Below are 25,918 nucleotides of genomic sequence, written 5' to 3'. Positions count from 1 at the left end.
CCAGTTCTTCCGACTTTCCCCTCTGAAAACGATTTTACTGGATTGGTGATTTCAATAAAGCTGGAAATCTCAACCAGGTAGTTGTTACCTTACTTGAAATTTTAGAGTTGCGATGAGACAATACAAGGCGATAACCATTTACTAGCATTGTTTACAGTACTTTAGGCGCTTGACAGCTGTATTATGTAAACGTCATCACAGTCTTCATGTCATGTGTGTAAGTCGTGTCACTTGACCTTTGGCCCAACTGGTTCCACTACACGCCACCGTATCTTGATAGGAATACTGTGGTGTTGCGCCGGCTAACACACCAACAGTCACTTTGTATACTAAATTGTGTGAGTGAGTGTAGTCGCCTCTTATCGCAAGCATAATCGCCTTTTATCGCAAGCATGGGTTGCTGAAGTCCTATTCTACTCCGGACCTTCACTGGTCGTACATATTACGCGAAACAATTGTTACCCAATTAACACAAGCTGTATTTGAGGCGCTAGAAGGTAAACAGTCATATGGCCATCTTATACCATTCATTGCTGGGTGAACAGAGGCCCTTGGCAACAAACTCACTTACCAAAGTTGAGATCACATGTGTCACATGTCCTTCGTTCTTGGGCAGGGCTTAAGTCCTATGGACTATCATTGGTCAGGCTGCCAAACATGTCCACCCATCCAAGGACTCTCCGTCACCATCGCTACTCAACCTCAACTGACTTGTGACCTGGGCCCCGATGTACAGATGGCACACTCGCACATTCTCTACAAGTGCGAGGCCTAGAATATAAGCGACAAAACTCTCAAAAATTTCTAAAAGATTAAATCACGTTTAGCGTCGTTTATGTTCGAAATGTGAAATAGTGATGACGCGACCTGTTGGCACAATGGCGATCGGATCCTGCCCTGGGGCTCCTTTCACGAAGCAGCCTTTACTAAGGTTAACCTTAACTCCCATTCTTTAACATTGATCTAAGGCTACGTTAGTGACTTGCGATCACCTAAGTGCTTCGTGAAAGGAGACCCCTCAGGTGGCACTCGTCAAAAGCATTTAAAATTTGTGAACTGACTTCCTGTTAGCCGTTTACTGAGTGAGTGTTTTAGTTTTACGCCGCATTCAGCAACATTCCAGCTAATAACTGTCTATGGACCAGACAATCCAGTGATAAAAAATATCGATCAATCACATCAGTGAGCCTGACCAACTGATTCCGTTAGTCGCCTCATACGACAAGCGTAGGTTACTGAAGATCAATTCTAACGCGGATCTTCACGGGTACCGTTAATGTATCTTCCAGAAGAGCTTATGGGGGCCATATTGCAGTACTGCAGGAAGTCTCAAATTGTTTTTACACGCATCGGACCACCTGTCGCCGGTTACACATATGGATCCTTCGTGATTCCATTCTTGCTGGTTCTTTATCTAACGTTATGCAAATATATGTACTGTTAATGTACTGGCCGAGATAAAAAGGCGGGCTCCAAAGACATCGAATCAGTCTTCACGAAATCAGCGCCATGAACGCATTGACCATCATTGTTTCTTCCCTGGTGGGACTACACGTAACTGCTGCTTTCATCAGTAAGTTGCCGAAACTTCATCACTGTCAACTGCTGTATCTTGTGTTTCTTGGTGTCTTCATTTAAGAGAATTGCATTTTGCTCCTTCAAATAATTCTATTAGGTCGTTGAGTTGTTTCGCAAAATATATTGGCTATGAATCAAAGAATTTTACTTTTGTTATTAAATGCAATTGCATGACCATCACACTGAGCGTTGTTTTAAACTTGGCATTGTCTTTATATGTCATTTGACATTTAATTTTGAGGCTAATATCAAAGGAAATTACACATTGGCCAGTCCTTTGATGCTTGGGTTATAAGCACATAAGCATCTGTCATGTGTTAATTACATATAGATGTGAAAGATATGAGAGCTATCAAAAGAGAAACTTCTTTCCATCGTCTGGGTTTCGAATTGTTTATGTAATAATTAGTACATACGTTGAATATTTCACTCGATATCAAAGAACCCTCATATTTACTGATCATGATTTGATGGTTTGATCCAGTTAAAAATGTACTTCAGTTTACATACTTGGCCTTTAAAGTGTTTGTTGTCTTGTGATATCTCTTGCTAACTCTCAGTACATATATTTGAGCGTTTTCTTTTTAAGAGCGTACAATAATTTAGATCCACTACATATTCATCATTTACAGAGATGTGAATTTCTGAGCTACTCACTTCATAGTCAATGTGTGTAAACTTCTGAAAAAGACTTCAATCATGGTTCACTGATGATAATCCAGACCTGTTGTATCGAACTTTAGATCTCTCTGTTATTTTATAAATGAGGATGTTTTGTGTGTTAGTATCAGAAACGTATGACACATCTGATGGTAATAGATAAACTATAACCTGCCTTGGCGAACTTTAAGACGTCGACTGAAACTGACATGACAGCATTGCTAAATTGTTTCAAAACTGTTATCAACAACTATGATTGTAGTTTAATAATTTCAAAAGTCATCGCAGTATGACTACTCGCCGCATTGGGGATATCGAAAAGTGGAAACTCCAAGCTTGTTTCTTCTCCCTTGTTGCAATGTTGGACCCCAACTACCTGCACGGTTCAATCCAAAGGGCTGTATATACGAGAGTACGTTACTGTTGCAGGCAAATAGGAAACAATGTATGCTTTGGTTCTTTGTGTTTTATTACATAGCATTGGGCAGAAGATCCTATCATTTCATCAAAAGATCTTGGCTCTGAATACTTTCTTTGCATGGTGAAAATAAACATTTGCCGTACGCCTTTTTATATTTATGATAGTTCAAGTCCAGGCGATGTATTGGGAGCTAATACACCCTGCTTCTGGTTGATGCCTCCCTAATACATCACCACCACTACTTTCACCCCTTCCTCCCACGCAGGAATACCTACCAAAGCTATTGAGAGATAAAATGAAAACATGGATCAAATTTTAACTAGCGGTGTAACAATAGATTGAACTATCGATCCATTGCAATAGTTTAGGCCTCAATAGCAATTTGTCGATTGGAAATGTGACTTACTGTCAATAAATCGATAGTTACTGTGACTATCGATAGTAAAATGATTGTTCCTTCGACGTAGATGCGCAGCGCAATTACGACAATAAACCACTTTGGTTTAGAGTTTTCTGCCCCTGATCATATGGTGAAAAATGGCGGCTGGTCTTGCTTTCGACATCGTGGAAAATGTCACTTTGGATGCATTGGAGTTTGGAACCACTTTGGATTCGTTAAAGAAGACAGTACTGTCGACAACAAACTTGTTGCCTGTAGCAAATATCGATGTGTATTGAAGTACAGTGGAAACACCACAAACCTTTTCGATTACTGGCAGAGAAAACATCTTTCTTACTCTGAAGAATTGCGCCCTCCACAAAAACAGAAACATGTTCAAACGAGTATGGAGATTGATCAAACATGATCAAACAGATTTCGTCATGATCACCTTATCTGGCCACAGGCCATCGAGTTCAACAAAGAGAGGTGCGGTCTATTTTCTTGGCCTTATAGAACTAGGTGACTTAAGATAGCACCGCTGATGACCTCGCTTTGAGACATGGCAGAAACTGGTTCCTCCGTACTGATGCTTGTAGAATACCCGGTGTTACGTTCACATCATCTGATATATTCCTCAGACGCAGGGGCAATTTGTTTCTACCTGATTGGAGTTTAATATTTCATAAATTCCATGGATAACAACTTCTTTCATTTCGTGAGTGCGACTGACCGAGGACGAACGCCGAGGTTACTATTGCTTTTCGTTGGTCCATAAAAACAGGTCTTGAGCGAATTCACCTGTCTATAATTGTTTCATTATGCAATTATAGAAATAAGATAAAAAAAACCCAACAAAGCAAACAAACAGAACATGTTCATTTAGTCAATAAAATTAAATTTATTTTCACGATAAATAAACAGCGATATTTATAAATGTTGTGACATGTAAAATATAGAATTATTTTTAGTAACTCAAGTCAGTATAACTTTTGGTCACTGGCAGAGACAATATGCTTTTCTGTCGACGGTCACGTAACCGGCTCTAGACCAGGGACCCGTTTCACAAAACTCTCGTAAGCCTAAGATGTCGTAACTTTTCTCAAAACATCGTGCTTCCTGTACTGTAACATAGGATATAGGAATGCTACGAGATACGTTACGAGACCCTAGGCTTAGGGGAGTTTTGTGAAACGGTGCCCAGTCAGGAAGTCGGAAAAATATGCTTACATAATAACATTATTTATGATGTTAATGTCATGCTGTGGAGAGAAAACAGAAACAATCAGACTTTCATTCTCAATACGTTTACAGTTAATATCCCTTATATAATTTTGACAACAAACCGATGGTCTTAACCAATGGTTGTTTTTAAAATACCATGGATTATGTTCCATGCATAAAGCATACTTCCTCTGTCACAGGCCGGGGGTGGGGGAGGGGGGAGAGGGGGGAGAGGGGGGAGATGATTCGAGTCCATTCAATACAGTAACCATAATTCTTGACAAGTCTACACATCTAACTAAACTTCTTTGATAGAATGGTTTACCTTCACTGAGCGATTCTCCTAAAACATGTAACACTATTTCAATTTGCGTAACTGTCTTTCGTTTGTGCTGTCCCAAATGCTGTCGGATCGCACGCACACCCACGCACGCACGCACGCACACCACGCACGGTCCAGATTCGAGTATTTACAGACCGCCGCCATGTACGTGGAGTATTGATTACAGCGCATAACTAAACTCACTCACTCGGAAAGCGATGTGTTTTCTGGAGTAATGTTTACACCCACCTATAAACAACAGGAATCACCTAACCAAACTCAGCCTCGGAGTGGATATATAGGTTGAGCACGTGTCATTGATGGAATGTGAGATGTTGCCTCTTTATGTTCAAAACAAAAGTGGATTACACCGATTGTCCTGTGAGATTCCAGACAAATCTTGGCCTGAAGTAGTATCCTGATACAGCAACGAATACACCACTACCCTCTACTGAATCCTATTAGACAATATGAACAGACTTTGAAATGCACCTTTAACTAGATAAAGCAACATATTTTTCTGTCCTTAACATATGAATACCATTTCATGCAATGTCTCACTTCTCTCTGGCAGTGTCGGATGACAGCTGTTCGGGTCGATGTTACTCTCACCTGGACAATTCTCGTGGATGCCAGTGCAACTACATATGTCACAAGTACGGCGATTGCTGTCTCGATTTCGACTACGCCTGTAGACACAAAGGTAAGATCGGTGGATCAGCACATGAGTAAAGTTTGGAGAGAGGCCAAGGGAGACACATCGGTTAGGGCGAGAGGCAGACACAATGGTGAGGTCGGATAGATTAGCATATAGGTAAAGTTTGGAATTCACAGGTAAGGCGAAGAGAGAGACACACCGGTTAGGGCGAGAGGCAGAGACAATGGTGAGGTCGGTAGATTAGCCTGTAGGGAAAGTCTGGAAGTGCACGGGTAAGGCGAAGAGAGAGACACACCGATTAGGGCGAGAGGCAGACACAATGGTGAGGTCGGTGGATTAGTTTATAGGTAAAGTTTGGAAATACAAAGAACGAGACACATCGGTTAGGGCAAGGGGTAGACACAATGGTGAGGTCAAGGGGCGACACAAAATTAAGACAGAGGGGTGAGCAAAATGTCCTAGATCAAGGGGTCACATATAATTAAGACACAGGGGTAGACATAATGGTGAGGTAAGGGGTGACGCATAGTTAAGACATGGGTGTAGTTCATTGCATGCAGATCTTTTTCGTGTTAATGTACCAGAGATTAAGGCTCAGTGGCGACACATACTTGAGACAGAGGTCTAGACAAATAGCTAAGCTTAGGGGTCGAGAAATATTTAAGACAGAGGGATAGACACACTGCTAAGCTCAAGGGGCGACACATACTTACGACAAGACTAGACAAAAGGGTAAGCATGTAAAAATGACCATGAAATTAAACTTACATTTTATTTCAACGTTGCATTCCAGAATAATGAATGAAGACAGGTACTTCTGGGATAATTTGATAAACACGGTATATAGCAATATTCACCCGTACTTCTGTTGTTTCTGTTATACATTCTCCCATGCACCCTGTGAGGATAAAGTCGAGAAGACTTGCTGACTTGGTATCCCTCCTGCGTATCTCGATGCTCATGCTGTTGATCACTGGATTGTCTGGTCCAGACTCGATTATTTACAGACAGCTGCCATGTGGCTAGAATACTGATGAGTGTGGCATACAGCTAAACTCGCTCACTCACTCACTCAATAAATGGAAATGTAAAAGATGTGTTGCTTAACTTTTTGTGAGGAGTATAATAACGTTTAGAAAGAACTGTTTCCTTAGGGGTAAAGTGTTTTACATGGTTTTCATACTTTGGAATGTTAGGAAAGTCGCGCTATCTGGATATCGTTACTATGATGCAGGCACCTCTCCTCAAAGTCACACTGGCGCGCCTGCCGCAACAACCAGCTCGCCAGGACAAAACACCCTTGGACCCCACACTCCTGTTAGCAGGAACAACATCGCCGACGTGCTCTGGCAGGTTGACCCTGACAAGTTTGACATGGCGGACATCACCATCAACCTTGGCAACCACGCAATAAGTGGAAAGACAACCGACGTGTCGCAAGATAAGTAGGTGGCCCTTCTAATTCTGTATTGTAAGAAAGGTCACCGTGTTCTTTAATCTGATTGGTTGAAAAATATGATCGAATGGTACTCTCGGAAATTTAGAGGCTATGCGCTACGTATTGAGGCGTACAAACACTGCACACCATTGTATTGCTGTGTTGTAGCAGTGGTGACGTCATTCAAATATTATTGTGACATAAAGTGGGAATGACGTCACAATAGAACAGTTTCAGATGTTGCCATGGGAACCAGATGAAACGGCCAGTTGATATCACTTCAACTGTACCTGTACTCAGTGTCAGTGAGTGCAGACAGTAAAACCCATGTGGAACTTTTGGTATACATGACATTTGGTTTACATGACATTTGGTTACATTGTGTTTTTACACGTCGTTTTTCCAGATGAAATCCTGTGAATCGAACCCGGATCATCGGTATGACGTGTCAAACGATTTAACGACTAGGCTTCATTCTCTGTGTAGGCTGGATATTACTATTCGTTCTATCAATTACCTATCGCCAATATTAAGAATATGGTGATCTCGATGTTGCTGAACAAAACAAATACAAAAAAACAATCCCGTTACACCAAACCCTTGACCTACATTCCCAGATGTGACCTGTATTTCTGTGATCATAGATTAAAACACGTGATGACCATATAAGGATGTACACAATACGGGTTATGTCGTGAAAAATTCAACAGATGACGCTGACCGCTTTTGTACTTTGGCGATAGTTGACGCGATTTTTTGTCTAAAAAGTACCAATTCGAGCTCACAAGGGTAAATAGCTTGAATGTATCAATCAGCACCTCAATCAAATCTGACGACATCACGTCGGCGTCATGTAACTAAATCTACGAGACACTTGGGCGAAACTTCTATTTCGCAAAGGACGCATTTGCGTACAACAATCTAGATTTACCCAGAAAACGTATTTTTTTTTATTATTTTGACCCTGGTACGCTAAAAGGCTTTTCACGATGCCACTAAGAATGTCACCAGTTCAATATTGGCTCATGTCAGCCTCGCCGAGTCGGCTGTGTACGTCCAGGCCGGCCTTAGTTCTCGTGCAGCAGCCGCGACAGAAAAAAGGCCAATTCAGAAGAGCAAATCTTAATTTCCTCCAAATTCGATTATTTTACATTCGTAAACTGTTCGATCGGTTCGTAATCCTCCTGGGTGCCACACGGACATATGTGTCCTTTGTCTTCAACCCTCACTTTGAAGTACAATAGAAGTCTCATTTGACCTATATTTCGGACACAAGTATAATTCACAGTTTTGATTTCTGTGGGAAATTTCCTGTTTCTTGATACCATCGACTACTATCTCAGGCAAAGCTAAAGTCGTTAAAATTGCCTTTCAAAATAGAAAATGTTTGAAAATTGAAAATCGGATAATTACGGGGAATATTGAATTTCAAAAATATCATATTAATGATCGCCGATATCAGTTTTTCATGAAATCACTAATGATAATACTGAAACGTTGCCGATGAACCTAGAATCGGTTGGGATGTTTTCGAACAAACACTTACACGAATCCGGAAGTGCGCTTTCCGCCATGTTGGATAGTGTTGACAAAATCACGTTTCGCGAAGGTCGGTATTGAGACACCTATAAGGCATTTACATCAAGTACATTTCATAGTCAAGGGTTTTATCACAGACTCTTGCATGAGGAATAACATTGTCAGCCCCGACGCCAAAAAAATATCCATCTTCATCTTTCAAAGCTGTTCTTTAATCTGTTGCAGCTTGTTCACCCATGTGAATACTGCGCCATTAAGCAAACCTATATACAAGGCACTGATGGAACTGTGGGACAACTACATCCCAACAAGGGGCGCCTCGGACCTCGTGTCTATTAATGACAAAGCTGAAATCGACAACTTCCTTGACCTTGCTATGGCATCCCCCGTCATGGAGACAACATACAACTACCTCGTCGACCAGCGTGAGTAGTGCTTGCATGATGCTGACGTTACGTAGTTAAGTTTGAGGTCAGTTCTGTATTGTTGAGAGGGATTGGTGTATTAGAGATTAACCGTTTGATATTACCCATAAGAGATATTGGTCGTTGGAGTTATAGAGGATACTAAACGGCCTTCCGTGTAATTCCATTTTTCATGACAGACACTGCGGCGAAATTGTCAACAGTGTGAGGACTCTCAGCTTTCCGAGAGTCAAGCAAGGTCTAGTAAAATTGCGACAGCGACATTAGCATTGTGACGTGACAACCATTTTGACATCATACGTCAAGCGGTATTACACTAGTGCAATATTGCCGTAAAAATATTACACTGCGGTATCTTCAACGGGCGAGTAATTTTATTAACGGTAACGCTATTTTTCAGGGCAATATAATTTGTAAGAAGCCTTAGGTATTTCATTAACTGCCCGACGATGGTGGGCAGTTGAAAAGACCGAGGGCTTTTGAAAATGATACTGCCCTGAAAAATAGCGTTACCGTTATTATAGCTAAAATGAAAAGAATTTTTAATAAAATGAGAATAAAAACAGCGGCATCGGTTTAGAAGCATTTACTGCCAACAACAAATCGACGGAGGACACTGACAAACATTTTACAAATATACACACGTCATAGAACAGCACTGATGACGTCACTATTGAGAGTGACGACATTCGACCTTGACCTTTGCTTATACTACCAGCCGCCATTGGTTTCAGTGATCAACAACGTTATACTTCAAGTCGATGTTTTCATTGCTGTATGTTGTCATTTATGGTACAATTGTTATGGTTGGCACAGGCAGGAAAGTGCATAATGGCACAAGCACATGTGACGAATGTGAGCCTGACATATGGTCAATAATGAAACCAAGTTCAAACGAGCCGTAGGTGATTGAACTTCAACAGCTGAGCTACTTATGACGTCACCTAACAACGGGCTTGATAATGGCCCGTCGTTAAGGTTGAGCGGTCCAATATCATTTGCAGATGCCCGCAAATTTCTGATAATAGGAGGTCCGTATCATGATAATTCCATGTATTTTAGCTATAATACAATACATTTTGTGCAGAATGTCCCGCTTGTCAATGGCTGATTTGATTTTCTTTTAGTAAAAGATTAGTGAGTGAAATTAACTTGAACAAAGTACCCATATAATTCCATCATTACTGGTGGAGAGACCCTGATCGCACTGCTGGCAACATCCAGCTACCTCTAATATTTGGTTAAAATTTGTACGTATATTCTAATCTATTTCAGACACATTCAGCGGAAGTAAGACAGTTTTCAGAGACAAGATCTTCTCCCTCTGGTTTGAACCCTACTCTAGGTCTGGTGGGTCGTCGAAGGACAGTAGTGGATTCGAACACGTGTTTGTTGGCGAGTACAAATCGTCCATAGTGGAGGGGTTCCATAGCTGGCTGCGCTTCTACTCAGAGGAACAAGCTGGACGTGCCAACTACCTCGGGTACCTCAAGAAAGTCGGGGTAGGTGTATAAATCTGCATGGGGCGGTGGGGTAGCATAGTAGTTAAAGCGTTCGCTCGTCACGCCGGGTTCGAATCCCAACAAAGAGTAAAAAGCTGATTCCTCGTCCCTGAAATCGCAGAAATATTCACTTATTACTTTCAGGAATTACAAGAACTGAAATAAATTGATACCAATTATAGAAAATAAAAGTGTTAATATAGTTATAGCACTCAAGTCCGTAAACGTCTGGGTTAGAATTGATAATCAGAAACCAATACTCGTTACGGGATCGGGTGGTCACACTCACTGACTCGATTGACATAGTTGGCTTATCCCGATGTGGTCAACAGAGAAGGAGCTGAATGCTATCATTAGAGAGTTAGTTAAGTTTTACGACTCAGTAAAATTCTAGCAATATTTCGAGTCTGACCCCGTATCCCGTTACTCTTACGACAAACATAGTTTCCTGAAGATCAATAAATGTAACCCGGATCTTCGCGGATATCAGGCTTTATGGATCGATGCTTATAGCAACAGTGTCTGGATATGGATGTCCACACTCGAACATCAACAAGTAGCTGAAATATGGCTGCGAGTGGTGTTATATAGCAACAACCACAACGTGCGAGAAAGCGTGCAACGATCCGATATTAATTAACTTACCTCACACATAAATGTCATTTTCTAATTGGCGGAGCACACTTCTATTACAGTCAATGTACCGCACGTACATGCGAGTAACATGTCGATGTACCCCGCTGGGAATGCCGTGGTAGTAATTCTTTATCTCAAAAAACCCTGAATCATGTATGATCTATGGAAATTACAGATGTTTTGCGAATGCAAATCGACGGAAGAGAGATACCACTAGATCTGTTTTCTTGTCTACAAAATCTAGCGATGGTTACAACACATGTAATCTTACCCCACACATGAATGTCGCTTTCTGATTGGCTATGAAAATGTTCCCAGCTTACGGGCGATGTATTATTTTCAATGTACACAGATGGGAATTCCGAACTCCTCTGGTGCTTCATGTTAGTATTTTTTTATACCTCGAATAACATTGAATCACGCATCAAGCACGGATATTACCAATGTTTTGCAATTGAAAATCGATAGAAATGAGATAACTCTAAATCTGTTTACCCTGTGTCGTCTGCAAAATGTCGATTCATCTCGCATTCAGCAGAAGTGCTTCAGACAGTTCGAAATTAAAATTCAGGTGTTCAGTAAGATAAATACATTGTTCACTGGTCCTTCGGGGGCCATGGGCTCATGTACCCTCGAGGTATGTAAACAAACCTCGAGAGTACATGAGCCCATGGCCCCCTCGCAACCAGTGAACAACTTATATTGTACCCCTGATTCAAACAATTCAAAATTAACAGTGAGGTGTTCAGTGAGATAAATACGTTGTGCATTGGTCCGTCGGGGATCGATGTACGCGATGTTTATGTTCCCTGGGCCGATTAATAAACGTCAAGGGTACATGTCCCCCCATGACCAGTGAACTACTTATAATATACCTTTTGTTGGTTCCTACCTCAGCCACAGATGGTAGAGTTCTCCTTCATCTGGAACGGTCACTTCAAGAAGATTGACTCATTCATCGTGGGATCCAGTCCAGTGTTCGATATGGCCCTGGCCACAATCTGTATACTGACCAGACCGAACACGTCTTGTTCCTACACCCTCAACGGCTACCATTTCAACATAAAGCAGTATGATGAGGCTCACACGTCCGGAGTACAAGTAGCCACCGCCTACACCGTCTTCTAAACACACCATGAACACTTGCCTTAATGCAATGTTAATGGTGTGATTGAGTGAACGAACGAACGAACGAATGAATGAATGAATGAATGAATATGTGAGATTTGCCGTGCCATTTATTTGAAGTGTGGACCAAAGGCCCATAACTGCATAGGTTAGATTGGACATGGCAAAACATGGTGTATACGGTACAACTAATACTTTATCTTTGATACATTGCATACTAAATATTGCTGTCTAAATTACTGATAAATTCACAGTCTGATGATGACATGAGGAGTTTGAATTTGGCTTTACTTGGATTGGTACAATAGATTGTTGGTAAAAGGTCAAGCTGAGCTGAACTGGAACACATGTGAAGAAAATTGGTATCCATCCGCAATATGTCCTTCATCGCATTGTTAACATTATCTGTCGTTTCTAAACCTTCCAGTTTCAACACGTAACTGATGTAAAAAATATCTTGATAGTGCGTGTACTACTATAAACGTTTTGATGTGAATTAAATTTATATACAACTCCCTGGAAAATGATATTTGGAAGTAAGAATACGATTTGCAGTCACTTTGAAGTGCACTATAACAATATTTATTTTCATGAATACATTTAAGACAACATACAAATTCAGATAAAAACGAGATAGGAAATTAAACAGATTGTTGTTCGAAAACAAAACCAAAATCCAAAATATCACATTATATTATAACGTTTCTGTTCATAAAGTGCAGACTTCGTATTAGGCAAGTTGGGACGGTGGGGTCGCCTTAATGCGTTCGCATGTCACGTGGGGGACCCGGGTTTGATTCCCACGCGTGTCCAGTGTGTGAATCCCATGTCTGGTGTCCCCTGCCGTGATATTGCTAAAAGCGGCGTGAAACTAAACTCACTCACTCATTCAAATTTACATTTACACTAGTGCCTGTACTTGTTAGTCTGTTAGTCCGAGCATGAATGTCTGTCTGAATAAATTATTTCTGTGTTTGTCATCCTCTGTTATGTTTTAATAGCTGTTGGTAGGAGGAGAATAAGAATGTTTAACGGTCATTGGTAACTGAAAACATCACATGATTTGATTGGATGCCTATTTAGCTGGGTGTTGCGTCACCTGCCCCAAGCCGTCCCACACCAAGTCGGAACTGTATCAGTTCACTCCATCTAGATGCTCGACCATCTCAGGGCCGGCCAAGTGTAGCCTAGTGGTTAATGCGTTCGCTCGCAACGCCGAAGATCCGGGTTTGATTTCCCACATGAGCATTGTATGTGGATCCCATTTTTGGTGTCCCCCGTCGTGATATTGCTGACCCGTGAATGTGCGGGGTAGAACACGCCTTCAGCAACCCATGCTTGCCATAAAAGGCGACTATGCTTGTCGTAAGAGACGACAAACGGGATCGGGTGCTCAGCCTTACTGGCATGGTTGACACATGTCATCAGTTCTCGTTTGCGGAGATCGATGCTCATGTTGTTGATCAGTGGATTGTCTGGTCCAGACTCGATTATTTCCAGACCGCCGTCATCTAGCTACAATATTGCTATATGCGGCGTAAAACTAACCTCACTCACTCACGTGATATTGCTCTAAAACATGTATTACATTTACTTAACCCACGTAAAAACTCATGCATGGATGGCGTGATTCTCTGACATGGCTGACACACGTTATTGTATTCCAAATGTGCAGATCGATACTCAAGATGTCAATCACTGAAGTATCTGGCCCAAACCCGACCTCCGTCGTTGGAGCTGTAATGACGTCACAATTTCTCAAACTGCCACTCACGATGTTTTTTCTTTTTCTCTGCCCGGAAGTAAAACAACCCTTTCCACAATCTCTTGAAACAATATATAATATGAAGGTATGAATGTGTGGATGAGGCACAACGTCTACGGTAGTAACTTGGACAGTTTCCTTTGTGCCATCACGCGTGTGTAACAGAATGTTTATGTAGTTCTGAATGAGACAACACGACTGTCATTCGTCACTTGACTAAGATAACAACCTAGAGATAAGTAGCCGGCACCAACTCATATTTACGAAACAGCTGTACGTGTTTATTGTGTCATTTTACAAATGAAGGGCTTTACCGACCTGCTAATTAGTGCTCTGTTGCTGAGCGTCGCGGACATTCTTACGTATGTCTTAAGTATGACGTTGACTCAAATAACGAAGTCGTTCGGACAATCTTTTCTTCCGTGAACGTTTGTAGAATGTAATCGCTGACCTGTTGTAATAACACCAGGCCTTTCTCCGCTAGGACTAAAGATCCTGCGTGGACTGAGTACCCGGCAGGATGAGATAGTGCTGAATTACAACTTTGGGAAGGTAGAATGAATGAAGAAATTTGGAGATGGAGTGGGGACACCAAAACGGTCTTCACTAATGTACATGTATCGAATCCGTGTCTTCAGTGTGACGAGTGAACTTGCTACCCTCTAGACTATCCCACCGCCCCTGCAATGGCCCACCATCCAATGCAGATGTGTCTTGGTATGGTATCCGACATCAGTGTGGAGTAATGAGTGGGTACCCGGTTGCCGTAGCACTACGACAGTCGTAAGTCAGTGTTATGGGAGTTACGACTGCCATACTGCTGATCACTGGATTGTGTGGTCCAGACTCAATAACTTACAGACCGCTCCATACAGCTGGAACAAGTGCGGCGTCAAACTAAACTCACTCACTCACTGAGGATCATTGTATTCCGGATCTTCACAGATCGTACAGCGCAGGTTATATAGTAGGTCAAATAATATACTTTCGTGTAACAAACACTTCCGCATGCAGCTTTCAGCTTCGACTGAATCAATGACAGTTGTGATTGGCTGATTTTGTATCAGATTGTTGCGTTTTTTAAATGTACGCCTATCCAGTAATTTAAACCATGCTTCAATATTTACAGCTGTCTTTTTATTACAATGGCTCATGCTGAAAGGTGACATTTTGTACAGAACTGCGGTTGTATGTTCAACTTCCTGTAATCGGAAAGGGAAGTGGTTAACCAAGGCCAATTTTGTTTTTAGTGGCTATAAGACTATAATGTGTACACATAAACATTGAATGGCTGTTAGCTGTTAAGAATAACCTAGATGTTTTAGAACAATTATAACGCTACTCTGGAAGTCTATGGGAAAATTTGGCTTTGTGAAACGTGTACTGATTAGTACTCGGGGAGATTTTACGTTGCTTCTTTTGACCGAAGACGAGTATGTCCAAAAACTGCTTTGTGTCGTGTTGCACGACTGGTGTTACATCTGACGCCGAATAAGACTCATGTAGGGAGCAGTAAAGTTTGAGTGAGTGAGTGAGTGAGTTTAATTTTACGCCACTTTTAGCAATATTCCAGCAATATCACGGCGGAGGTAAAAGTTGAAGCCAAAACGATGGAACCGTTTCATTGTTAATTATGCCATAAGTGACACATATACCTTTGTGGTAGCGGAAGATCACTTGATTATCTGTAAAGCTATTTCTTTTTCTAGAAGGAATATTATTGTTCTGTCACGGGTTCAGGCCTTACTGTTGCCAAGTAGACAAAATAACGGACGGAGTTCCTCGTTGGTTTAAAACATCTCGTTTATTGCCTATGAATTTATACAAAATTAGTAAGACGTTGTGTCAGCCATGTATACGTGATGGCTGACGAATGACAACTGAATGTATTTATCAGGCATATTAATCGTTTAAGTAATAATGCCATGGCACAGTGTGCTTCAGTTATAATGATGATAACAATTGAATGATGGTGATTAATAACCTGATAAGTCATATAGTGGTGATGCATCATATTATCGCTAAAAATATACCTAGCTGGTGTGGCTAATAAAAGATTTACAAAGTTGGCTATAATTATGCTTTCACACACTGTCTTACGCGTTAGTGCTTAAGTTAGTAAGAGATACGCGATAGATAATGTTTACTTCATGCGCGATCAGTAACAATATGTTTACTAACTTAACTGAACGTAACTGGTAACAGCTAGATATTTAGCACTAAGAAATAGAGAAAGAATATGTAGAGAGGGTGCCCACCTGTGAATCCATACAACATTAGTAAGATGTTGTATCAGCCATGTACACGTGATGGCTGACGGATGACAGTTGAATGTGAATTCAAACTGCCATACGTCACAGGTATAGAAACCCGTGATTTCCGTGGTGAGTCAAATACGGATAGCACGTACAACTCCCTATACATAAGACAGTGGAGAAGCAGTCCTCTGATGGAATGATAGGGAAATAAAAGGCTGTTGGCGACAGTTGAGAGGCTGTAAAGTTAGCTGTAAATAACAAATGCATGAGGGAAACTTATATTATGCCTATAGTGCATGATTAGGCACATGCATGCATGTTTTCATGCATCTGACATTATAGTAAATTCCGTTCTTGAAATCGAGTCTTGTTTTGAAATTTTAATAAATCCAGTAAATGTTGCTCAGAAAGGCTGTCTGAAACCATGAAAAGATGAAATGTCAGAAATTCACAATTCAGCGAGTGAGTGAGTGAGTGTGGATGGTTTTGCGCCGCTTTTAGCAATATCCCACGGCGGGGACATCAGACATGTGTTGCACATAATGTACACATGAGGGATCTCGAACACTGGAGCTCTCTGTTGCCTAAACTCATTCATTCACTTGAAAACAATATTGTCTTAATGTGAGTGAGTGAGTTTAAGTTTGGTCAGTTTAGTTATCTACACACCTAGCAATATTAGACCTATATGGTGACGGCCTGTAAATACCCTAGGCTGCCTCAGACAATCTAGTGATCAACAACATGAGCATCGAACACGGGCACGTGTCAAGCAGGATAATGGGCCTGACCATCCGATTATTGTTTGAAAGGATCTGTATGACATAATATGCATCAAATCTAGAATTTGAAAAAAGTATCCCATTCTGATGGTAATAATCAGTCAATTCTTTGATGGACATTTCTTTCATTGCAATATATTCAAACCAAAGTGTTTATACTACCATTCCTTAACCTGTTTGTTCTTTGGTATAGTTAATTGCAATGACTTAACTTTGCTTTGCTTTACACTGTACCCCTTCTCAGGTCGCGGAGCGATATACAGGTGATATTTTTATTTATTTATTATTTTTTTTTGCTTCCCAATACGAAGGGCAGTCCTAACCAAAATCAATGGGTATTTTAACATCGATTCATTCATACATTCATTTCATGATGGTCATCACCATCACTGTTGCTATGCAAGTCATTTGTCAAACAAGTCGTGTCAGTGGAACTGCCACCGACTTAGCGACTTCTCGGCAGTGTGCGGACACACATCCCCCTACCCCGTGCGTGAGTCATGTCCTATGCGGAAGTTACAAGAGTGAAACACTGCATGCTTATCTTTATGCTGTCAAGACTGAGTTCCAAAATATGTGTCATGAAGTAACTTGTCCGGAGTTGTGTGGCCTATTTGAAACCTTATCAAGAACTGGAATAAGAAACGGCATTTCAGTAAAAGGATTGACGGTTTCAGGGAGATAAGACGGGTGTATTTGAGTCAGTGAGTTATTATTTAACGTCACATCGGCAATATCTCCGCCATAAGGGGTGTATTTGAAATGACATTTAGCCCATTCGTTTAAGTTTCTCGAATATCCGCTTGACGTTACTGTAAGGCTCGGCTGCATAGCTGAACACCAACGAACATGTAAATTGATATCGACTTTTTGAAGCTCCATAGAGGCAGAGCTCTGTTCTTTTTGTGCTGAGTCCTTTTCGATACTGTTTTGAATCCCAGATTCAATATGATTGCCATTCTTGGGCTGTCAGCATGCCTATACTTTTCACAGGGCTTGAAAACGCATGGGACCTGTGTCTAGGACCTACATTTGACGTCTCGGACCTGTGTATTAGACCGACATTTGACGTCTAGGACTTGTGTCCCAGACCAACATGTAACGTCAAGACCTGTGTCTAGGGCCGAAATTAAACGCCTAGGTCCTGTGTCTGTCGTTGACATGGAATTCATAGCACCTGTGTCTCAGATCGACATTAAATTTCTAAGACCTGTGTCTAGGGCCGACATTTAAAGCCCGGGACCTTTGTTGATGACCAGTACTTAACGTATAGGGCCTGTGTCTTGGACCGACATTTAACGTTCAGGACCTGTTTTAGGGCCGACAGTTAACGTCTACGGAATGTGTCTAGGACCGACATTTAACGTCTAGGACCGACATCTACCGTCTAAGACTTTTTTCTAGGACCGACATTTAACGTCTAGGACCGACATCTACCGTCTAAGACTTTTTTCTAGGACCGACATTTAACGTCTAGGACCGACATTTACCGTCTAAGACTTGTTTCTAGGACCGACTTTTAGCCTGTGTCCAGGACCGACATTAACCGTCTAAGACTTGTTTCTAGGACCGACATTTTACCTGTGTCCAGGACCGACATTAACTGCCTAGAGACAAGTCTGAAGTCGACATTGCTCGTCCAGAACCGATGTCTGAAATCGACACTAAACATCAAGCAACCTCGAGCAACCATGTACAGGAAAGACATTAAACTCTTGAACGTTTAGGGCCGACATTAAACTGTAGCAAACGTGTCTGGGAACCGACATTTAACGTCTTGAAATTGGAGCCATGTTGAGCCCTAGTTCGTGCAGGACATGTGTCTAAGATCAATATTGGAAAATTGTGTAATATACATTATGATGTTGCTAATCGTCGACATTATGATAAAGTATTTATCTAAGACCGACACTCTGTGTCTGTGCCTTGGACAGACATTAAAATGAAACACGTGTGTCTAGACCTGCAGTAAACTCAAGGATCTGTGTCTAAGGTGCGGTGGGCGAGCTGTCTAAGATCCCAGGCTACTAATCCAGCGAGCGTGGAGGTGACGGGACCGAGCCCACCTGTGACCGGGTGTAAAGAACCTTGGAGTCAACTTTATGTGCAGACTCTTTCAGTGTTGTCACAACCCCTAGTGTACAGTACACAACCCTGTACACTTAAAAGAACCCACGAATCCGTTGGTAGATGAACAGATGGTGGCCAGACGAATACATGCAAACACCTAGTTGCAGTTACAGCAACGTGTAGTTAACATGGACAAAGTACTGTGACTATCTGCCCCAGTCCACCCAGCTGTGAATGGGTACCTCGTAAGGATGGGAAAGCCACCTTAACTCGGTGCGCCTGGTAGGCTGCAAGAGTTGTATGATCCCCAGGGAGTTGAGATTGAAAATACTATGTGTCGTTGTGATGGACATCCAATGATCGAGGGAAAAACATTGTATTGTATAAAGCGGTAGGATTTGTGTCTACGATCGACATTAAACTCTTCCCTAAGCCCTATGTATGACCTGTTTCTACCGACATCGAATGCCAAACCTGTGTCTAACACCAACATTCAACTAACGCTATCGTTTGACAACGATCGCCTACGTGATCTGGTAGATAAAGAGTTTGATCGGGGAACAGCAACAGATGGCTCTAGGATAAAAGCCGATAAAGGTCCTGATTGAGACATTTCATGCACGTTGTTACATTCCCATTGGCAAACAACCAAAACACAGAATAACATATAGCATTTGTTTAATCCCTTAGTCACATGATCATAAGGGGTCCGATTATTGAGACGTATACCCGTATGCAACACATTACCTACCCGTCCCTAATATCCGGACTACCCGTCCCAGCCCAAAGTAGCATATCATTGCTTTTGCATTTACCTAAACAGTAAACGAACATAACCTGCAACACTTCAGGCTTTCTAACTGCAACAATAGCACTGCCCAAAACAAATCGTTATGGGCCCAGCACTTGTTCACAGGACTGTCAACAAGTGGATCCCGTTTCACAAAGCGATGGTTGCTAGGACTGTCGTGAGATATGGAAGGAACTGTAGCAAGGCATGGAAGCAATGAACGTCTCAGCGTTACGGTCGCCTTGTGAACGTGTCCTTGATTGTTTGGCTTTAACCAAAGTGTAAACCTGGCTAACATTTTCATATTGTCATAGCGTTATGTTTTCGTTGTTACAACGTCATTCTGTGGACTCCTACGATTTACGCTGTAACGTAGTTTACGTTGACCACACGTTCTGTTTAACGTTGATAGTTGAATAGTTATCCTGGTAGTGAACAGTATATAGGAAACAAAGCAGAAATTCTCTTCAATGTTTATACAACAATTTCTATATTGTTTTTGTCTTGTGTTTTTGAAGCTGAAGCTGGCAAGCTATAAGACACGTCGCTACACCGTTGCAAGGAGCCCAAAGCATAACGTCTCCCTACGGTAATTTGTTATGGCGTTGTGAAATAATATCATAAAATGACGTCTAACGTTGTGACAACGTTGTATCATGATGTTAATAATCTCATAAAAACGGTGTGTGTTAGCTGAGAAACGTTGTAGACCAGGGCCTTGATTTTCGAAGTTCTCTTAGCGCTAAGACAGACGTGAGTTAATGTTAAAGTATGGCACTTACGACTATCTTAACGCTAAGAGGGCTTCAAAAATCTAGGCCCTAGACCCTGTTTCACAAAGCTCTCGTAAGCCTAAGATCTCGTAACTTTTCACGTAGCTTTCGTACTTCGTATACTGTAACATTGACTTATGTAAGTCGTAGTGCTACGAGATGAGTTGTGAAACCACCCCTAGGCACTAGATTTTCGAAGCTCTCTTAACGTTAAGTGGTAAGTTAATGTTAGTGTAAGACACTACGACTTTCTAAGACAGCTTCGAAAATCTAGACCAAGGGACTGCTTTCACAAAGCACTAAGGTGACCGTAAGTCATTGAGGTAACCTTAGTGCAATGCTAAATAATGGGAGTTACAGTCAACCTTCGTAAAGGTAGCTTCTTGAGAGGAGCTCAAGGCTGGCACAGAGTTAAATCAGTGTGGAGTTAAACAAAGTCTCCAACCCGTAAACTAACCCCGCCGATTTGCAGGAACAATTGTTAAAATTCCCATACACCTAGAACGGCCACTACAAAGACACCAACTCCTTCATGATTGGCTCCAATCAGGTCTTTGACATGGCTCTCGGCACCGTGTGCTACCTCACTAAACCCAATTCGGAGTGTGTTTTCAGTCTCCATGGTTACCAGTTCCGGATAAAATAGTACGACGCTTCCAACGCGACTGGGCCCTAACTGTCAACGCGTACGTTGTCTTCTAGACCAGCGGAGGAAAATATCGCCTCCCATGTCCGATACATACAAGCATTCACATCAAATCATCGTTCATGTATTATATTCACAGACAAAGAAATGAAAATCCTCACTTGAGATAAACTCGAGCTCAAAAAATGTTTTAATGTAACTTTTGCATAATATTCCAGTCGGAGGTTTGAATTTTTTTTCATTTGTGAGCTGTTAATTAACCCGACCTCAATACCCACGCTCATACGTTTGCGAATGAAAATTGAATGATGGCATTCCCAATATTAGAAGTCATTCCATTTACAAAAGATGATGACCGCGACAATATTTGCTGTGTCAGAGTGCGACGTCTGTGATATATGTAACATGGCTTCAAACAGCCCCTATACTGTTTTAATTGGGAACTTGCACCCCTACTGTGTGAAACATCTCATTGAAAATAATATTGCTTTGTAACCACTTTCTGAGTGATACGAATTAAAATGTTAATACTATAATCAAAGTCGTGGTTAAATAATTTCTTGAATAGGTTCTTAACGCTCCACACTCCTTTTTTGCTTTATGACGGCGGTCTGTAAATATTCTGTCTGACCTACGTAGGGGATATTATATGAGTGTCCAAGACATACTGTGTTTACGACACGAGTGACGAAATGTTGGTATTTCCCGAGTGCGAGAGAGGGACATGCCGATATTTAGGCACAAGTGTCGTAAACGTAGTATGTTATGTGCACGAATATAATTTTCTGCTTATTACCGAAGTCGTAAAATTGAGGAAAGTAAACCCAAATCTACTTTCAATGGGCTGACTACCCGCGTCGCCGCATGTAGAACGCAACGTCGCAGAAGAACCGTGACGTCATGGCATTGTTCATGACATCACGTCACCATGACAAAGTGATATTTCGCTCTAGGGCATCTTATGAAAAATATGAGCCTTTTATATGTTCGCCCTCGTAGTTCATAACAGTGATTGTCATCACGAGCACTCATCTACGTATATACAGTGGGTGATATAACAGTGAGATCTTCAACACATTTACGAGATTGTGCTTTGTCTCGTAGTCCGATGAAAGCTGGGGACGGTGGTGTAGCCTTGTGGTTAAAGCGTTCGCTCGTCACACGGAAGACCCGGGTTCGATTCCCCACATAGGTACAATGTATGAACCCATTTTCTGGTGTCCGCCGCCGTGATATTGCTGGAATATTGCTAAAAGCGGCGTAAAACTAAAACTCACTCACTCACTATAAAGGCTGATGGTGGTGTAGCCTAGTGGTTAAAGCGTTCGCTCGTCACGCTGAAGACCCGGGTTCGATTCCCCACATGGGTACAGTGCGTGAGACCCATTTCTGGTGTCCGTTATACTGCTGGAATATTGTTAAATTCATACCCACTCACTCATCAAAAAACAAAAGGACCAAAATAATGCAGTTTTTGTATGATCATCACGAAAGCAGTGGGTACATGTTTAGTGGTGGTAAATCCAGAATAAAATCGGTGAAAAGTGGGATTCGAATTCAAACACAGAAAAAACATCTCAGAAATGCAAATAAACTGAAAACAGAGATCGCCATCTGGACTCTGCCCTCGCAGTTTTCAGTAGGGAATTCGCCAATCAGACTTTGTGGTCACCAGTGACTGGACACGTGTGATTTCCTTCATATCAAAATAGGCAAAGGAAAGTAGTTCAGTCACGTGTGCCAACACTCAAACAAATGTGTCTACTTACCCTTTCAGTTCTTATCACCTTCTGGGAGTGTCAGCGTGACACCTTAGTACATTCTTCCCCGACTGAGAATTGTCGTCCGAGTGCCGTAATGGATCTCCGTATCGGTAACCTAGGTCAGTCTGTCCACCTGTTCCGTGTCGTGGTATTGTCAATCTGTGCCTTCAGCAAACCATGCTCTTGTCAAAATCTCCCGCTCTCTCATTTCTTTGGACTTTTTGTTGCTGTTGTTTTTTTTGTCAATATATGTCGTTATTATTATTATTATTATTATTTTGTTATTAACCAGCTGAATGTAAGTAGGCTTACTAGATGAGCTGAAATGGGGTTTAACGTGGTATTTAAGACTATTGCGCTCAAATGACAACGTGCATGCGTATGTATGGCTGCTTGTACTAGCCCAGACTTAAGCTGGTTCTATAGTGCGACCTCACTGAGATATCTTGCCGCAGTTAAGCATGAATACCCCACTCAGACACAGTATAGCTGACCAGTACCTGCTGTACCCAGGCAATACATCCCGGGAACCATATTTTAACGTGTTTCGGTATGACGCGGTCGGGATCGAACCCGTGACCTTTCGCTCTCCGATTGGACGCTCCAAGTACTTCATCACACTAATCGTATAAATAATAAGGCAACCAGACTGGCTAGGTGTGTAAGGTGTTAAAGAGTTATGAATATGGTAGCAAACAGAGGCCTTGCCGTTGGTCTCTATCTGGACAAGAAGGTCGTCATCCAACGAACAGTAACGCGCGGCGAAGTACAATATGAGAGTGTGACCCTCTGTGTGTGTGTGTGTGTGTGTGTCTGTGTGTCTGTGTGTCTGTCTGTGTGTCTGTGTGTCTGTCTGTGTGTGTATGTCTGTGTGTGTCTCTGTCTGAGTGGGTGGGTGAGGGAGGGGAATTCCACAACCCAACCGAACCCACTACGGGAACTGCCAAATAGAAGTATCTAGAACATCTAGAACATTGTTGAGTGTAGTCGTTGAGTTGGGATTTACATCACATCGGCATTATTCCGGGCTACCTCTTGAGACCAGGTTCAAGAGCTCTCGTGGCATTGGTATCATCCTTCGTGAACCTTGGTGCGAGACTCTGAAATAATTCATCAAGACGTCCTGGTGTAGCTTTCAATACATTGAAGGATGCCGTTGTATCCCCCACACCGTTCATCCATGAGTCTGCACTATTGCCCATATAGCATCATTCTATCAGCTTGCAGCCATGGTCGAACCCAGTCACGTCTTGGTCTTCGATGTCGTCTTTTCATGCTGCATATGTTGCGGCTGGGACGCAGCGTTTCGAGGACGTTGACCTATGGAAGTCAGGAAGTGCAGCCCACTTTTATACTCGACTGCCGATTTGGGCAACCAACTTCAAACTTTATGCAGTTGAACTGCACGAGGATCATGCATCAAACAGCTGAAAAGCATTTCCAAATATCGTGCATGTGAACAGGTGCGTATTAGTATAAAGTCATGTTGATAATTCGACAATTTTCACGGAGTTTCATCATTTATTAAACTCATGACAATCATCTTTTCAATGTTATGATATGTTTAACAATACGTCAGTTTATGTGTGAACTTTACCTTTAAACAGGAATATTTTTAAAAAGGTTATTTTAGAACAGTTGACTGAAGTAAGTGGCGTTATTTACTCGAGTGAGTCTAAACGTTTGATGGGAAGTATAGATAAAATGATTAAATTGTGTTCATACGATGCATATGAGGTACAAGGTAAGACAAACACTAGCAATCGTTTAAAAGATTAATACTGTTCGGAACAAAGGATTTCGTGCTACGATTGGATTTAAAACGTGGAAAACTATAACGATACCCATATTTCATTAGTTCATACTATATCACATCAGGTATAATCTTACAGACAGATTGGAGAACTTCTTCTTCATATATTTGAGTAGGTTAGCAAACAATACACCTGCAATTTCAATTACTGGCCAATAAAACTAGTCTGTTGAGGCAAGGCTCCATACCAGGGCCTGCATGTTCGAACCTCTGTTAGCCCTAAGATAATTGTAAGTGCCATACATTAACATTAACTTCCTACTATCTTAGCGCTAAAAGAGCTTCGCTCGTTAAAAGCTCTAATAAAAAAACAAACACATAACTTATTGATAAACATTGAAAGATCTTATTTTGCGCAAGAAGTGTAAGCTTTGTTGACACCTCTTGGATGTAGCATCTGTGTTTCCATCAAAATTCAGCTTGTTATCATGCTAGGAGATCAGAAGAGTAGAGTAGGGAAAATGCCTGAAAATGAAGCGCACTTGTTTGTCCCTTGTTTATTGAAATGTCAGGTCAGGTGCCCCGCCCCTAGTTACTCTGGTTGTTAGACAGAGCTCGTTGGTGATTCATTTCCGGCATGCGTGTGAACGTGTTGTCCATCCATGAATCCCAACACCTCGCCTCTGCCCGCCAAATAAAGGTCATCATTGCTTAACCACTACGCGAACCAATTGCCTGACTTGTGTGTCGTCTGCCCGTCGCCTGGGTAGATGCTTTCAATAAATAACGTACACGGCAAATTATGTGTTATAAAATTGTTGGACAATTTTGGCGAGCGTGTCACCTCGGAGCTTTAGGGTAATCGGAGTATGTTGAACACAACAGTTTGCCTTGAACCATTAGGGAAGTCAGTGAAGGCTGATGCATGATATATACCCATGAATTGTAGCTTAGCAACATGGGTTGTATACACGCAAGGGAGATGAACATGTTGTGTAACACAGACAACGTTAATATCTTTTACAGATTAAGAATAAAATGTTACAGAGAGGAGTTGGCTGGTAGAGCACATTGTCAATTCCGGTACCCTTGTCCCTTCTTCATGATATGTCGAGGCGAGCCGTCAAAGAAACTTCCGGAGAATATGCACTATTCGGAGTTTCAGGCGTGTCGTGATGGGGATTATTCCATGGGTTTGGGGAGTTGAGACGGTGTAGATGGAATGCAAGGGTGACTCTGTTTATTCATGAGGTTTTCCCAGACGTGTCGTGATGGGGATTATTCCATGGGTTTGGGGAGTTGAGACAGTGTAGATGAAATGCAAGGGTAGCTCTGTTTATTCATGAGGTTTTTCCAGACGTGTCGTGATGGGGATTATTCCATGGGTTTGGGGAGTTGAGACAGTGTA

The 25,918-nt window shown here is 41.8% G+C and overlaps 1 protein-coding gene across 1 annotated transcript; it reads left to right on the top strand.

The window, feature by feature from the left end:
- Positions 1–1,509: 1,509 nt before the first annotated feature.
- Positions 1,510–11,910, top strand: LOC137282091 (uridylate-specific endoribonuclease-like). The gene is made up of 6 exons (XM_067813824.1): positions 1,510–1,573; positions 5,159–5,287; positions 6,477–6,687; positions 8,445–8,644; positions 9,920–10,146; positions 11,680–11,910. Exons 1-6 carry the CDS (start codon positions 1,510–1,512, stop codon positions 11,908–11,910), a joined length of 1,062 nt encoding a protein of 353 aa, XP_067669925.1.
- Positions 11,911–25,918: the final 14,008 nt, after the last annotated feature.

The sequence above is a fragment of the Haliotis asinina genome, chromosome 4, assembly GCF_037392515.1.
Source record: "Haliotis asinina isolate JCU_RB_2024 chromosome 4, JCU_Hal_asi_v2, whole genome shotgun sequence".
Classification (NCBI taxonomy): domain Eukaryota; kingdom Metazoa; phylum Mollusca; class Gastropoda; order Lepetellida; family Haliotidae; genus Haliotis; species Haliotis asinina.
The sequence above is the reverse complement of the archived record's forward strand: the minus strand, read 5'-3'. Positions and strand labels throughout refer to the sequence as shown.